The sequence below is a fragment of the Mesoplodon mirus genome (genome assembly GCF_964341445.2).
Source record: "Mesoplodon mirus genome assembly, chromosome: 7".
NCBI classification, from domain to species: Eukaryota; Metazoa; Chordata; class Mammalia; order Artiodactyla; family Ziphiidae; genus Mesoplodon; species Mesoplodon mirus.
The window spans coordinates 110,497,104-110,514,523 of record NC_138983.1 but is presented as its reverse complement, the minus strand read 5'-3'; the positions used below and the strand labels follow the sequence as shown (position 1 = coordinate 110,514,523).

The window sequence follows — 17,420 nt, the reverse complement described above, 5'->3', positions numbered from 1 at the left end:
CACTTAATAGACTACAGTACGGTGTAAATGTTAACTTTCATATGCAACGGGAAACCAAAAAATTCATGTGATTCACTTTATTGTAATACTTGCTTTACTGTGGTGGTCTGGAACTGACCGGCAATATCTCCGAGGTATGCCTGTATATTTGAGGAAAAGCACCCTTGCTTCCTTCGATTTTTGCTTGACTGAAGTGAATATGACCAAAACTTCTCTTTGTGATACAGGTTTACAAGTCATAGCCTATGTGATCAAAGGCCAGTTAAGAAACTAGAAACTAAGATGAGAGCTGGACAGAATGTTTCTATGTCACTCTAGTTTCAGAGAAACAACATTCCTCTGTAACTAATAAATGCCAAGATGAAACACACCCAACTTTATGTAGGAAAACAAAACCCCAAGAGTGGAAGGCTGGTCTCTAACCTGTGGCCTCACCTGCCGAAGCAGTTCTTGCTGCTTCAGTCGCAGTCTCTCTTTCTCCATCTGCAACTGCTGCAGCCGCATCTGTTGCTGCTGGTTGGAATTGCCACCACCCATGACTCCTCCCTGAGGGCTCTGGGGGGCCAGGGGTGGTGGCTGTTTCACTGGAGCACTCTGACTGATTCTCTGGTTCATGGCTGAAATGAAACAGAAGATCTATCCTAAAAAACTAGCAAAGAAAAAGGATTTTAGTTATTCAACGGCAACTGGGGATATTCAACATAGCCTTTTCTGTAGTAAGACTAGAAATAACCTAAAAATCCACCAATAGTACAATGGTTACATTAATTTATTATTATTGTAGTCATCTTTGTCATTATCCTAGGATGCAAGGCAGCCATAAAAGAAAAGAAACAAGTAACTCTCATAGGCAGTGACATGGAACAGTCTACGACATACTAAGTTAAAAGCATAGTACAGAATAGATAGTATTAAAAAAAAGGGGGGCAGGTGGAATATATATTACATGCATATCTAGAGAATCTGAATTGAAGGACAGCCAAGAAGCAATTAACATCTGTTGGTTCTGGACCTGGGGAACTGGATGACTAAAGGACTGAGTTCAAGAGAGGCATTTTTTATAACTTTTCAAGTTTGAATAATGTGAATATATTGCTTATAAAATATAATATATATTTAATTAAAAACAAATCTCTCAAAGGAACTGAGACAAAGCATTCTAAGCAGTAAAGCTCATCAGGATTATTAATCTTTAAATATAACTCTAATAAATCAAGTAGATTAAATGATCTGATGCATGCTCATAATAAATTAAGCCTACAAGAATCTGGATGGGACTTCCCTGATGGTGCAGTGGTTAAGAATCCACCCGCGGGACTTCCCTGGTGGCGCAGTGGTTAAGAATCCACCTGCCAATGCAGGGAAAACAGGTTCGAGCCCTGGTCCGGGAAGATCCCACATGCTGCAGAGCAACTAAGCCCATGTGCCACAACTACTGAGCCTGCGCTCTAGAGCCCACGAGCCACAACTACGGAGCCCGTGAGCCACAACTGCTGAAGCCACGTGCCTAGAGACCATGCTCTGCAACAAGAGAAGCCACTGCAAGGAGATGTCCGTGCACCACAACAAAGAGTAGCCCCCGCACGCTGCAACTAGAGAAAGCCTGAGCGCAGCAACGAGGACCCAACGCAGCCCAAAATAAATAAACAAACAAATAAATAAATAAGTTAATTAGCTAATTAAAAAAAAAAAAAAAAAGAATCTGCCTGCCAATGCAGGCACATGGGTTTGATCCCTGGTCCGGGAAGATCCCACATGCTGTGGAGTAACTAAGCCCGTGCGCCACAACTACTGAGCCTGTGCTCTAGAGCCCACGAGCCACAACTACTGAATCTCGCGTGTCTCGAGCCTGTGTTCTGCAACAAGATAAGCCACCGCACTGAGAAGCCTGCGCACTGCAATGAAGAGTAGCCCCTGCTCACTGCAACTAGAGAAAGCCTGAACACAGCAAGGAAGACCCAATGCAGCCAAAAATAAATAAACAAATAAATAAATTTATTTTTTTAAAAAAGAATCTGGATGGCATAGATTGGTCTCATTCAACAGTTCAGGCAGTCATTGTTATTTTTTTAGTTGAACATATAATATACCATTTGACAATTAGAAACAGACTGGATTCCTACACTAGTGAATTTCTGTCACTGATACAACATTGACCAAACTGTGGATTGTGGTAACCTTGGTGAACAGATGGAAGTTTTACTATGTGAAAATGGCAATAAGAATAACGTATCACCTTTTCAGACACATATTCAACATTTTAAGGTGTAATTTCAGGTCACTGTTTCTACTAAATGTTTAATACATACTGACCAAAGAAAACCTCTGGCCCAAATGACTTCACAAACACTTGAGGAAGAAATAATACTAATCTTATAAAACCTTTTCCAGAGAACAGCAAAGAAGGAAACTCCACAACACCTTTGAGACCAGCATAACCCTAATACCTTACAAGGACATTAAAACAAATAAAAATTACAGATCATGTTCTCTCATGAACCTTGCTACCAAAATCTGAAATGACATTCACTGACAGCTCTCATGACATACTGGCTCCCAGCCAAGTGGCAAACTCCTGGTGATTTTTCACATGTCCTCTGTCGAAGCCACAGAGGCTGCTTGGTAAATGCCGACTCTTCTTGGAGGCTACTTGACCAAACCTCCCCAGCCTTCCCCAGAGTCTGCCATGTGCATTAAGAATCATCTTCCTTCAGGGCACTGCCCTGGGACATTTGTTTACTGACATTTCTCACCTGATTGTAATTTTTTATTTACAAATTTGTATCTTCTCTTAGACTGGAGTGCCACAGGAGTGAGGAGAGTATCCTAATTGTGTATATATTCTCAGTGCCTAGTCCAGCATCTTTGCACAAAACTTGTGCTGAAAAAAAACACTGTAATGTTTCTAAGTCAGTTAAGTATTCGCTGAGGCAGAAATTTAACTATTTAATATATGATAATATAGAAATCCTACCAATTTCCCCTTAGACTGACCAACTCTTCCATGAGACAGCATAACACTGATATAGAACCAAGGATATTAGAAGAAAGGAAAATTACAGACCAACTCTCTCCTAGAATGCCTTGGTTCAATTCAACCTACTGAGATATTTATATAAGGTGATGGTATTTTTGTTCTTACTCTTCTCCTCAATTTTTTCTGTATTTCTTTTTCTAACTTCTTGAGTTGAACTTACTTAGCTTAAGTCTTTTCTTAGAGCATTTAAGTCAATAAATTTACCTTTAAGTACAGTTTTTCCTGCATGTCATACAGTTAAAATAGTATGTAAAATTCATGATTGTTCTACCCCAAATATCTGTAATTTCTATTGTGATTTCCATTTAACTCATGAGTTACTTAGGAGTACACTTTTATGCTCTCAAGCATACATTTACATTTTTAAAAATAATTTCCATAAACAAATAGAGAAGCAGAAAAAATAATATAGATGATGAATCCTCATGTAGTCATCATCCGGGTTCCCAATGATCAATACACAACCAATTTTGTTTTACATCTATTCTCATCGACTTTTCCCTCAATTATTTTCAAGCAAATAATACAGCATTTCATCCATAAATAATCACAATATGTATCATTCGGGTTTTTGCTTAGATTCTTAGATCTTATAACTATTTTCTGTCTAATGCTGAAAAATTTGCTTCCAATAACATTAATATGTACTATCCTTCTATACATATGCAAGTATTTCAAAATAACATAGGACCGATTATTAAAGTTATGATCAACAAAATGATTATTAAACGTTTGGTCCTTAAGATATCTCATTAGGTGTATCCAGCCAAATCACTGTGGTTAAGTGTCATCTGAAATAATTCTTCTCTGTGTGACTCGGCCAACTCAATATACAGGCTCACTTGTGGCGACGTGCTTCTGAATTTCAGACACGGGCTTTACTTGCCACTCCCCAATGCCCCTAGCAGTTTGTTTATTCCGTTTTAAAAAATCAAAGCAAACACACAGATATGGTAGCATACTTCTTAGATATATGGTGGCATACTCTTAGTACTTAACTTCATTTTGCCTTTTTGCTAATAACATATCCTTGAGACTACTCCAAAGCAGTATATACAGGTTCCCCCACCTATTTTCTTTTAAAAATAGCATAGTATTTCATTCAACTAATTTCCTATTAGGTACCAGAGTTTCAATTATAACCTATATGTTTAATAGCTGGTAGAGCAAGTCATATTTTTTTTGAAGCTAACTTTTTATTATTGGGATCTAATTTTATTGCTTTGTCATTAAAAGAATCTGGTCTGTATACTGATTCTTGAAATTTGCGACTTGACATGTGGTCAGTCCTTGCTTTTGTACCAGGTCATGGGCAGACGGCTGCACGCTTGGCTTTCACCATTGAGAGTGTTTCATGTATCTCTGTCTTTGTTCTTAACACTCTGAGTTCCTGATATCCTGACTGGCTGACTGGTCCCTCGCCCTGCCCTTGCTCACTGCTTTGTGTGGTTTTGTTTTCTGACCAACAGAGATTTTTTAAAAATTTATGATCCCAGTTAAGTCTTTCTGGTTATCTCTTTTAAATGTTTTGTCTGGCATAGCAGAGAAGGGATGTCAAAAAAAACATGACTCGCTGCTTCATACTGTTCAAAGCCTTATTAATCTCTTTTATGGCCAAAAAACCCCCACAAAAAGCCACATTTATAAAATGTCTTTACAAAGAATAAATGGCTAAAACCTTAATAATTATGGTTTATAGTTAGTATTTTACAGGGGAATGGATAGAAAAAAAGCCAAAAAATTTGAATGGCTAAGATTTGCCAATCAATAACCTCATTTAATACAATTGCTTATACTTTCCTGTCACCAACATTATTAGATGCACAATTGACAGGCCTCATAGTATGATACAAAGAATATAGCCTTTAGAGTCAAACAAACCATGATTAGAGTTGGGCACACCAGTTCGTAGTTCATCTAATCCTCAGTTTCCTCAGCTATACCTGCGGACATTAACATCACCCTTTTGGATCACTGTGGGGCTTATAAGTAATATGGAAAGCATCTATTATAGTCCTGGAATACAACAGATGCTCCAAAAATGTTAGCCTCCTCTCTTTTCCGAATAGTTCTTTCTAAGCTTTAAGATTACCAGTCCTGCAGATAATCATCTTGGCTTGAACTCCCATACCTTCCCTCCCCCATCCTTCCACTTCATCACCATGCCACTCACTGTTTCTAAGTATTCTATGATTCATAAAGATATGCATATTTATCTTTCCTGTAAGATCTAAACAGAAAAAAATAGGTGGGGGAGTTTGAGCCTTAGCTTAACCTCCCTAGGGATCCTTCTCTTTTGGTGAACATGTTCTTGGCATTCCCATAGGGCACTCGACATATTTATTTTCCCAAAGAGATGTTTTCTTACATTGTGCTATGTCAGGTTCAATCATACGAGTTAAATATGAATTGGGGGACTGATCTGAGTATCTATCACATATGGTGAACATCTCACAAACTGAAGCCTAGTGCAAACAACTACTGGGGAAAAATGTTTTCCATTCCAAGCAGTTAAATAAATTAAAAAATTTTAAAAACTGCTAGTAAATAACCCATTAGTAAGTGTTGAAACGATAAAATATGATTGATTTCAAAACAGATTCTAGAGCTATACAATGTTAAATATTTCATCTATTAAGAAACATTTTTTAAAAAGCTCTTGAGCTTTCCATACTGGATTTTTATTAAGTAATACAGCATTTAACAAGTTAATGTAAATATTTATTCCTTGTGAAAACTAATTGGACAATAACAGTATTGCATGAAAATAAACAGGTAAATATCCTCTGCTTCCCAGTTTCTCAGAATTAGATATCATTAGCAGTAATCATTAATGACAGTGACCACTGCTGATGGCACACTCAATTGGTTGGGAAAGTCTTTTTCAAATCTAAGCTTATCTGACTATTAAAAACCACAGAAAGGGGAAAATAGGGTATCAAAAGATGGAGTAAGAACTCCACAGAATTAAACAGAAATTTGCACAAAATATGCAATAGAAATAGTCTCTCTGGCTAATAATGGTGAGCACTTTTGGTTGTGTTTACCTAAATGCTGTTACCTATGGATACAAGCAGTGCTACAAGTTTCCATATAAAGAGCTCACTTAAATGACCAACTCAAACAACCCTGTTTATCTACAGAAGCTGGGATTTCTTCTCTTCAGAAGCATCCTGTTCTTTACCTTCTGACTATCTCAAGCATTTCAACAAAGCACAGAGCAGTGCACCCACATGGGGTGCAGCAGAGACCTCACAAGCAGGCAAGAAACAAAACAGGCTTTGTTTCCTGGGGGAAGGGGGCAGGGCAGCTAAAAAAAGAAAAGAACTGCATTACCACCTTCTTCCCCTCCATGACCAACTACCAAAATCCCAATGTTTCCAGTTTTAACAAAATTTCCAAAAGGTAAAGGAGAAAACAAATCCCTAAAATATGACAAATTTTTTTAAAAAAATGCTATATTTTAAATTCAGCCTTTGCTGCCTAAACTATGAAATAGTAACTGTTTCAAGTTTTTCTTAACCAATCAGTCCTGACAGCTTTATGGTAGCAAATCATACACTCAGCAATTACTGAAAAAGAAGAGATGACCTTCTCAAAAACAAAGGAGGTCATCACCATGGGTTCTTTCCAGATTTTATTCTAAACATCTGAATTTTCAAACTTCAGACAAATTTTAGATTTGCATAGTTTGTATCTTCAACCTTGGAATATTACAAAGTACTACAGATGTGGTAATCAACCGTAGACTTCGAGAGAATAAATTCAATCCTAGTAACCTCATTAAGTGTAAATTTAAAATGAGAAAATTATTTTGAACTTTTAAAATAATAACTCACATCAAATCTCCCACAACACAAGAAAGCACCTTTTTACTTTGTCTAATATTTTATCAAGTTTCAGATATTACATGGTTACATGTTAGAATGGCTATCCTAGTTTGTTTATAACATTTAGAAACAAATTTTAGGTTTTCCCCCATACCTACAAGGGTACTTAAGACTGTAAAATTGTAGGCTTATTAAAAGAAATGAATGCTTTTCTAAAAACACAAACTAACAGGCCAACTCTGTCAGTCTTAAAACAGTAAAAACAAAACACAAAACACCCACTGCTAGCTATGTCTTTCAATATGACCTGGGGATTGAATTGTCTACAAAAAGTTGTTACTAACTGGCACAATAATTTATGCATTTAAATATAAAATAATGTTTTTTTTTCAGTGAAAATTACTTACTATTTGATTCACACTGAAAATTTGTCTCTTACAAAAGGAGCAAAAGGCCAGGGTCCTAATCTCATGACTGAATATACCTTTTTATTATCAATATGCAAAAGACATCTCCCAACACTCAATTAAGCTATACCTAAATGCTAACACCATGCCCAGGAATGACTTTTTAGAAAAAGTTATACTGAGATATTTCACCCCTTTAGTAATTTTCATATATTCATAGAATTGTATAACCATCACCACTATCTAATTTCAGAACACTTTCATCATCCCCAAAAGAAACCCCTGTATCCTTTAGCAGTACACGTCCTACTGCCCCTCCCCCAGTCCCTGGTAACCATTCATCTACTTTCTGTTTCTTTGGATTTGCCTATTCTGAACATGTCATATATATGGAATCAATTTTGTGACTGGCTTGTTTCACTTAATATGTTTTCCAGATTTATCCATGTTACAGTATGTATCAGCATTTTATTCCTTTTTATTGCCAAATAATATTCCATTGTACAGATATACTACATTTTGTTAGTCTGTTAATCAGCTGATGGATATCTGTGTTATTTTCACTTTTTGGTTATTATGAATCACGTGGCTACAAACATTCAAATGTGCAGGTTTTTGTGTGGACATATGGTTTCCTTTTTTGGGCAATATATATCTAGGAATGGAATTGCTAGGTCATGTGGTGACTATATGTTTAACTTTTTGAGGAACTGCCAAACTGTTTTCTAAAGTGGCTGCATCATTTTTCAATCACATCAGCAATGTATGAGGGTTCCAACTGCTCCATATTCTGGTCAACACTTGTTAATGCCTGTCTTTCATTTTAGCCATCTTACTGAGAATAAAGTGGCATCTCATTGTGGTTTTGCTTTGTATGATGTGGTTACAGTTAACCTCCTCTAAAACTCTACCCCAGGTCTTACCATAGGTAAAATAATCTCTCCCTCCCACACTCTGTACTTCCCCCCCTTACCAAACATCAACCTCCAGGTCCCCCAATCTGGATTAAAGTATTTTAATCTTTAAACTGTTCAAAAATACCAATAACACCTTTTTTTAGGTCAATTCGACACTGTCATCCTTCAACCACCTATCAAAAGTCTGGCATGAAAATTTATTATAATGGTATTTTTCAAACAATACTATTGAGAATGGAGTTTAAAAAACATTCAACAGAACATTTTCTCCTCACCACCTCATTAAGCAGTTTGGGGCAGGACACAGGAGTTGCTAAATGAGGTGAGGAGGAGAAGGGAGAAAGCGGTCTAACTAGCCTTCGGCTCTCTCTGTCCCCCGGATATAACTGTGCTTTTTCCCTCTACTATGGAAATAAAGTTTAAAGGCTAGTTTGGAGAGAAAGTACAGATAATGAAACTATTAGTCTAAAGAGAAGGGGAATAACATTTTAAAGTCTACCTGCCATCATGAATTCATGTTAATGAGTAAACAGTTCCATTAATAACTTTATTCCTAATTACATATAATGTATTACTATTAATCCTCTTTCACTAGGGGAATTTATAATTTAGAAGAGATGAATCCGAGTTCTGACTGATAAGCACAAAAACTGGTCCTTTTATATAGTGTAGAGCTTGACTGGCTTCTTCTTACCTCTTAATGTCCCTCACAGCACCTTATTTATGATCCCTCATTGTACTTAACACATTTTGTAATAATTATTTATTTTGTAGCTGACAACCCCCTGCCCGCCTGCTAGCACAGTACCTGGTACATAACTGGCATTCATCTGTTGAATGAGTAAATAAATACTCAAATGGTTTCTATCCCTAGTTAGTAGGATGCTATTAGTAATACACAGGAGAATCTCTAAGCTGAAGCAAGTCCAGAATGAGTTCTGAAGCTACCTCAGCAACCAGGGTAGCAGAACAACATGAGTATAAAACAAAGCAAAGAATATGAACCACTCCTCTTCTAAATCATTCCAATTTATTTCAGCAGAAATCTATTTGACTTTTCCCTCAAGAAGTCTATAATCTCTTTTTCTGTTTCTTATAACTGAGTCTGGGTTGTCACAAAAAGTGACATCACCAAATGGCTCTCTTCTCCAGCACGTTTTATAAGATACTTGCTATTAATGCAGAGTTGATACAAATACAAATTGAAACATAGTTTTCTTTTAAAAATGAATTAAGTTTTCTTGTGTTTGATGTGAGGGGCTTTAGTAACACAAATAAACCATTAATTTAAATTATCATTCAGTGACTTTAAGTTTTAAAATTCTATATGAAAAACTCATTAGGCAAACAAAGAAAAATATTTCTTCACTGTATAATTATTTTTATCATTGAACCATCATCAAGTAGAAACTACATATTAATTTAACTTCATTAACATATGTCTATTCACCCTTGGCAAGTAGGAGAGACTGCTTACCATGATTGATAAACTATTTTGACACCATCCTCCTGACTGTAACATAAAAAACCCCCCAAAAAACTAAAACTGCAAACCTCAAATATTGAACTAATTTTGATATTCTATAGCCTTACGTATTAAAATGTTCATTTTGGCTAGCATTTGTTTTTAAAGTAAAAAAAAAAAAATGTAGTGAGGGCAACAGTTAGTAACAATCTCCAACAGTATGTTTTAAATAGGACTTCACTAAGCACATGGCCTAGAATTATACTTCAAATCAGCTTACATCAGGCTTCCTAACATGGTAACTTTAAATATTAGAAACAAGGCATCCTAAAAATGCATCATCTTTAAGGCAGTTTAAACTCCTATATGTGTCAGAGCTTGATAGCGTGGACAAAACTGAACTATTCCATCTAGCGCTGCCCATCCCCCATCAGATTTGTTTGCCTGGGCATACCCACCATGTGATAAGGCTTATCTTTAAAGGTTGAAAGATTTCCTGGTCTCCTCTTCAAAAGTAATTCCCAGCTGTGACCAGAGGGTCAAAAGCTAAACTTAAGTGGTGCAATAAATAGTTCAAAAATATCTCTGAAACCTCAGTGCACTCAAATCCATAAAGCTATTGAGAAGTAACCTTAAGCAAGGATCCAAAGCAGCCACTGAAGAATTTATAATCTAGCATATTGTATTAAATTAATTAAGGACTGGAAATATTCTTAAAAGCATCTAGTATATGAGTCCAATTAAGTCAAGAGAAGTCAGGTATCTTTCTGAATGAGTTGGTTACACTGTTGATACCAGAAGAACTTGGGTCTCTTGATTCCCAATTGAGTAGGTAAATTTTTCTACAACACAATTTAATTCATTTGAATTCACATGTAGAAAAGAGGATGCTAGCTCACTTCTTCTAATGGATTTTTGGAGGGCATATAAAATGTCAGGTCAGAGCAATGTCATAACTATTTTTCTCACTGGATAATGTGCATTTAAAAACTACATTGAGTATCACATTTAAAGAGGCATCCAGAGAAGGGAAGTAAACCGGTAAAAAACTCAGAACTCTTAATGCATAAAAAAACTGGAGAAACCACAGTTAAAAGAGAACACTCTGGGATTAGAAATGTATTCACAAATTTGAAGGGAAGTAAATTTCTGAGTAATAAAGGGACACATATTTTCTGGTCATTAGAACCTTCCTTAAATAGAATGGACTGCCTTGTAACGGTAAGTTCCTAGTCAAGGGAAAGGGAAAGGTCAAAGGTGAGGTTGGAAGGTAATCTCTTAAGGATATGGTAGAGGTGAGGCATGATAATTCATCTAGATGGCTTCACTTCTGTAACTGGAAACTCATTACCTTTGGGTAATTTCCTCAAGATGAGTCACAATACAGTATATAAGTAAATGCTTCAACCATTGTCATCTTCCTCCCTCTGAAATTTCCATGTGTTAGTATTGGTGACTTAGGTGTGCTTTTGAAAAGATTAACTGCATGTAATCTAAATTTCTTTAAAATTCTGGGTGTCAAAAGATCAAGTCCAGATTCTAGTTCTGTCACTCAACTATATAACCGTGGGTAGTCACAATTTCCCTAGATCTCAGAGAAACTCAGATTTGGGGCAAAATCCCTACCTCTAACAGTATTTTTTAAAAAAATATATGTTGGTGGCTTGGGGAGTCACAAGGACTGGGTGGCACTATGGCATTTAGTGGGTAACAGTCAAGGATGTTGAATGTTCTTCAGTGCCCAGGATACACCCTCCCTCCTCCTTTGAGAAATGTTGATTAGAAGAATTACAAATTCCTTTTCAGGGCCAAATTTTATGAGGTTTATTTGTTTTAAGAAGTTTTAGTTAGCAACGGCTCTATTTACCTAAAACACACTGAGACATCTTTTCCTCCCTGCCCTAAGTAGTTAATAATATAATTCACAACCAAATACTGACATTTTAGGATCACCAGGCAAGATTTAAAAGAGGGTGAGGAAAACAAAACAAAAAGCAAAGAACTGTTTTTAATGCACGGATATAAAGATACTTGCTTGATGTTGGTATTCTAGCTACCCAAGACTCCATTAATGGAATTACAGATTTAGTTTCTACAGCCTGTAGTGTTTTTTCCTACCTCTACTAGAACAGACTTAGGTACATTTAGGTACATTTTCATCAAAAGTAAAATATTACTTATAACAGCTATCAGAAGTATTTAGTCTTCAAGAAAAAAGGTTAATGAATGTCTAAACAGTTAAAATATTTAACAGACCTTTAATTATTGATGCAAAATATTTAACTTTGATAAGAAAGATGTGAACAACTTTTGGCTTTTGACTTAACAGCAAGTTTTGGGAAACTCTGAAACCAAGGACCACAAGCAACACCTAGGTTTTAATTAGCTGTGACATTTCCATGCACAGAATTTCTATGCACAGAATTGTTGATAGTAATTATAAAGGATATTCTGAATTCGCCAACTAGGCTGTTTATTACCTCCTTTAAGTCTCAAAAGATACACCTTTTAATCCAAATCTCTAGTTCCAGTTATTTTATTTACACCAAATGTGTTTTTAATCCCAGGGGTCCCATCAGCACTTATTTCCAGAAACACAGATTCTAACACTACTTATTATGTCCTTTTATATAAACAGGGACAACAACATTACATAAAAGATCAGTTCATTGACCATTAGTATTCTGGAATAGAGTTTTCATTCTGAAAAACAGGAATTATAATTTTTGTGTATGTTTTCATTAGGGCTTTTACTGGAAAATATTCAAATGGCTATATCATGTAAAACAGTAAATAATTTTACAACATACAAGAAAATATTTAAACCTGAGACGCAAGTATAAAATCTCTAGGAAGAAGAGTGTTAATAAGAAATAATTTAATGACCTGCATAATACTTAAGCATCAACTTTCTTTAATACAGTGTAAAAACATTCCTAATATGATTCCTTAAAAACAAACAAAAGCCCTCCTTTTTTCGAAGTCAGTAAATACCAGCTAATTCTTATTGGCACTGGATGTCACTTCATGATTTGTTACAAATTACTAATCAATGCTGTAAAATAATATAAATGTCAACCATATATAGTTTTTAGGGAGGGGCAAGAAAAGGGAATGGGATTAAGAGATACAAACTACTATGTATAAAACAAATAAACAACAAGAATACATTGTACAGCACAGGGAAATAGTCATTATCATATAATAACTTTAAATGGAGTATAAGCTTTAAAAATGTTGAATCACTGCTATCCACCTGAAACTAATATTGTAAGTCAACGTAAAATAAAAACTTCAATAAAATTTTTTTAAAGATACATAGTTGTTAAATGTTAAAGAATAAAAAATTAGATAAAAAAGAAACAATGCATAACTAATTACTTAATTTCCTGAATTTATATTACATGGATAATTTATTAACTTCATGTGGGATGTGAATTATTCTAAAGCAACTGATAAAGAACAGAAATATAAAAGAGGCTGGTGTTTGAAGGAGGTGAGTGATAAAGTCAAGCTTATCATATGTAAGGTGTATCTTCTACTCTAAAATGTCAAAAGACATAGGTCAACTTGACTTAAGGTAAAAAATGGTAAATACTTTCATATAGATTTGGGGAATATAGGAAAACAAATTTCACAACCATGAAAGCAATAACCTATCATTTGTTGGTGTCTGCATGGTTCAAAGGGTCAGAAAGGGGATAGTCTATATTTTTTTGGCAGATAAAATGCAATCCACCATAGAACTTCAGATTTCAAGGAAAACTCCTTCAAATTCAGCTGCTAACAGCTTGTCTCTATTTGCTGTCACTCTGGATCAGAGAAACCCACACTTTTTTTTTCCCCTTTCCTGCTCCCCTTCAGTTACACTTGAGCTCTCTGACTGAAAAGGTCTGGAACAGATTAAAAGTCGGGCCACAAAATAAAAAGCTTTGGCATGTTGTCAACCCTGTCTGGAATACACATACACAGTGGGCCCAAAAAGGGAAACTAAACGCAGTAAGAGTATTTTATGAAAACTTTGCTTGGCATAGCTAACTGTACGCCGTGTGTACATATGTGTTGAAGGTGCGAGGGAGATTATCATTTTTTTTTTTTTTGGTACTTTCTCCCATTTAAAACAAAAGACCAAGCTGTGTGTGTAATTAATGAATCTACTTAAGCTCACAGCCAAGTTGTTTTAGTTCACTTTTTATTAACTGAAAATACTTAAAAAAAAAAAAAAAGCTTTGTTCCAATTGCTGATTTCTACAGTTAGCTAAGGGTTAATCATCATTTTTCATAATCTTGTGTAGCGGGAAAAAAATCCCACAGTACTATTTTTTTAAGTTTCCAAAACATGGACAAGCAGAATTCATTTCATTAAAGATGATTTAAGGAAACATGTCTGTTATTGTTCTAGTCCATACAAATGGCAACATTTATTAAATTCTCTACCTTACTTGGTTTCCTGTTTCAACCACAAGGGCTTATTCAAGCATTAAATAGAATCTGAAGTTGCAAATTATTAACATGCCACATTACTTTTTTAACACTCAAATAGGTCTTGAAACTCAAAAGGCTAGCATTTAAGCCAAACCGGATATCTGTCAAAATGACAGTCTCTGCCCTGATCCCACCTTTGACTTTACTTGAATAGGGGATTCAATCAGTTCATAAAGCTGGCCAATCAGTGAGCTTGGGGCAAACCCAAATGTTGGGGTTTTAAAAAGGTATACATATAGATATAGGAGAACTGCTCAGAACGTTCCTGACGGGGAAGTTATTTTACCCAACCAGCTCTGGGTAGAGTTTTTCTTTCTCTTTTTCCCCCAGGACTGTGTTTTGATGGCATTCACAGAGTTAATTCCTCTTTCCCATAACGGCCCCACAGTTGTTGTTAGGTCAACCCCTGTAAAGCTTCAAAGGTTCTGAGTTCCCTCAGTCTGACCTACTCAGTGATCTGCACATTGTTTTCATTTAGCTGCATCCAGTCCAAGACGAAAGCTTTAAAACCACAATGATCTGCTCCTTTTTAAATACATTTTTCCATGGCTTTGGAAAAATGTCTCAGAAACCCAACTGAAGAAACTGAAAACAGTGAAAAAATATGTGTAAAAAGGCCCTAAAGAGCTTGTATACTATTATCAAAATATGCACATTTCGGAGGGGAGTATTTCTTTGTGCAAATGGTGATTTTTGTCATTTGATTTGGAGGGAAATATGGCTTTTTTGGGGTTTGTTTCCTAAATGAAAAACAAAGGAAAAAACCCTTTACTTAAAAAGGGGGGGGGGGCAGAAGCAAAGAGGAAAAAAAGGCTTTCATTGGTCTACCTCTAGGGTGACAGGGGTACCCACCCCCCCTTAGGATAGAAAACATTATAATACCCAGGCACAGGATGGTACTCATTGCTCTCTTAAGTTAAGCATAAGCAGACACCACGTTACTGACAAAAGTTGATATTCCAGGTTTTAGATGAAGCGACAGACTGATTATTTCTGTAGCTAGAAAGATCATTTTAAACACGATCACTGTGTTGCCCAAAAATGTGAAAGGAACAGTGAGTCTGTTAGCAAATCACCACAACATTCCTCCAACCCCATCCCAAGAAGTCTAAGCTAAAAAGCTCATTTAGACCTGAGTTTCTCAAGTTTAAAGTGAAAGGTATAAAAACAGTACTTGGATAAGTTGGATGGGCAGTCATTTTTTAAAATTATAAAGTAGTGCAATTTAATTTAAATGTACCTTCCCAAATTCACATACCAAAAAACAGTAATCAAAAATATCTAAAAAGATTTTGAGATGAACCTTTACCAAAACGAGGGTCAAGCCTGGGGTCTAGCCAAGAGGTGGTCTTGTTCTTATGGTTTATATAGTATATTTCTCCATCCTGAGTCATGGCTTGTTCCCATCCATCAGGAAGAGGACCTATAAATACAGAAAAAAAATCACGGTTGGTTTTTAACTTGGTGCATCTAAAAAAAAAAAAAAAAAAAAAAAAAAAGTGGGAGGGGTGCTAATTTAAAAAGAAAACACATCCTGACATAAAACAACTAATTAATGCAGAATTAACAATGTGTTCAGAGAAGAAAGGTAAACCTGTATACTTGATTCTTCTCCACTAAAAGGAAATTACCCATAATAAAATCTACACCCCCAAAGACACAGATGTAAAAAAGGTCAGATTTTCAGAAAATGCTCTGGAAGTCATGACCCAAATAACTGTTATTAGTGTTAATATATGACATGGAGTGCTGCAGCTCAGGGACCATCCCCCAATCCAGTCAGTTTTGGGACAGTACCTTCCTAGAGACCCCAAAAGCTTCTTTAATAAGGAATATATGCAAGTGTTCTCAGAGTACCTACAGTATCATAAACATTCTGCTTAATATAAAGCACAGTTTAGCTAAGCCTGCCAAGTACCATTTATTTCCATTATTTATGTGACTGACTCACACCAAGAAAACTATAATAGAGAAAACATGGTTCAAAAAAGCTTATTCTTAAGCAGCCTGGAAGTTGCTAGGAGGTGGGGATTGTGGCTAGAAGTTTAAGTTTGTCAGAGACTTGGGAAGGGGGCAGAGTAAACACCAAAACTGCTGGAAGGCAAATTTCTCAGGAAGAAAAAGAGAAAAGGTACAAATTTCAAAGCTACAGAGTGAGGAAGTAATACCTGGGAGATAGGGCTAAAGAATATAGAAAGTATAAGAAGATTATTCTATCTTTATGAGGGTAGGGAGGCTAGACAGTTGCTTTTAAGAGGTAATAGCAATGAAAAGAGAGGCCCAGTATAAACCACTAAATTCAGGCATATTTCCTCCTTGTCTCTCCCACTCGCCCACTTCCAGTTCCCACTCCCACCAGGAATCAGGAAAGGCAAAGGTAAACTGGGAGAGTCTGAGTAAATGCCTAAAATTTTCCATCTGTGCACCAATACGTATTGACTGGTTACTGTGTGCCAGTCACTGTGCTAAGTATATTAGGTACATTAACTCATTTAATCCTTACAATGACCAAGGACATAAGCAGTAGTACTATCTCCATTCTAATGGGGAAACTGAGGCACAGAGTGGTTTAGTTGGTACATCACAAAGCTAGTGTCAGAGATGATAAACTTAGCAGCCTAATTCCTGAGCCATTTTTCTCATAACAACACTTCTTTTTATTCACCTCCCACATCCAAGATCAGAGACTAAATATGCTTCCTGTGCAAAAATGGAACAAGTTCCTTCTTTCTATACTGGCAGTCCAACACAGCCTTAAGAGTAATGCTGAAAGAGTAACTTTGGTTAAACAGACCGCTCACACAGGCCCATGGTACCCAAGGCCCTAATTCTAGGACAGTTTCATTTGTATTAGGAACAGACCAATTTGCTACTATAGTATTATCAAAGATCTACTTTGATGGGGTTAAAATCCTGTTAGGGAATGCAGGCATGTGGAACTGGAGTGTTCTGTACTCCTAGACAGGCCACAGGGGGAAGCCCCTTCTCCAGTCCTGAATATGGAACTCTGCACACAATGCTAACCATGTCCAGAGTTGAACTTTGCTGCAGAAATCCCGTGTTTACTAAAAAGTGAATGGGAAGCAGACTTGTTTCACACATGTAAATCAAACAAACCACTTTTCTCAGCAGCCTTCAGTGTCACTTTGGGTTCTATTTCCGCACTAGGAAGACAGAACCTCCAGAACTGAATATTAAGGGTTTGTTACTGACTTTAATTGCGAAGATGGCTCAATTGTAAAATGCTTCTGAAAAACAAGTAATTAAAATTCTGACTTC

At 36.1% G+C, this 17,420-nt stretch overlaps 1 protein-coding gene across 12 annotated transcripts in view; it reads right to left on the bottom strand.

The window, feature by feature from the left end:
- Positions 1 to 17,420, bottom strand: part of YAP1 (Yes1 associated transcriptional regulator) — a 108,229-nt gene that overhangs the window by 21,970 nt on the left and 68,839 nt on the right. For 2 of the 12 annotated variants that reach the window (XM_082628950.1, XM_082628957.1), the window contains exons 4-5: positions 15,445 to 15,564; positions 424 to 617 (exon numbers count right to left, since the gene is read on the bottom strand). In XM_082628950.1, coding sequence (XP_082485076.1) covers positions 424 to 617; positions 15,445 to 15,564 — 314 coding nt within the window. The remainder of the gene's footprint in view (positions 1 to 423; positions 618 to 15,444; positions 15,565 to 17,420) is intronic. The other 10 variants (XM_082628955.1, XM_082628959.1, XM_082628954.1 and 7 more) reach the window with 5 other exon arrangements.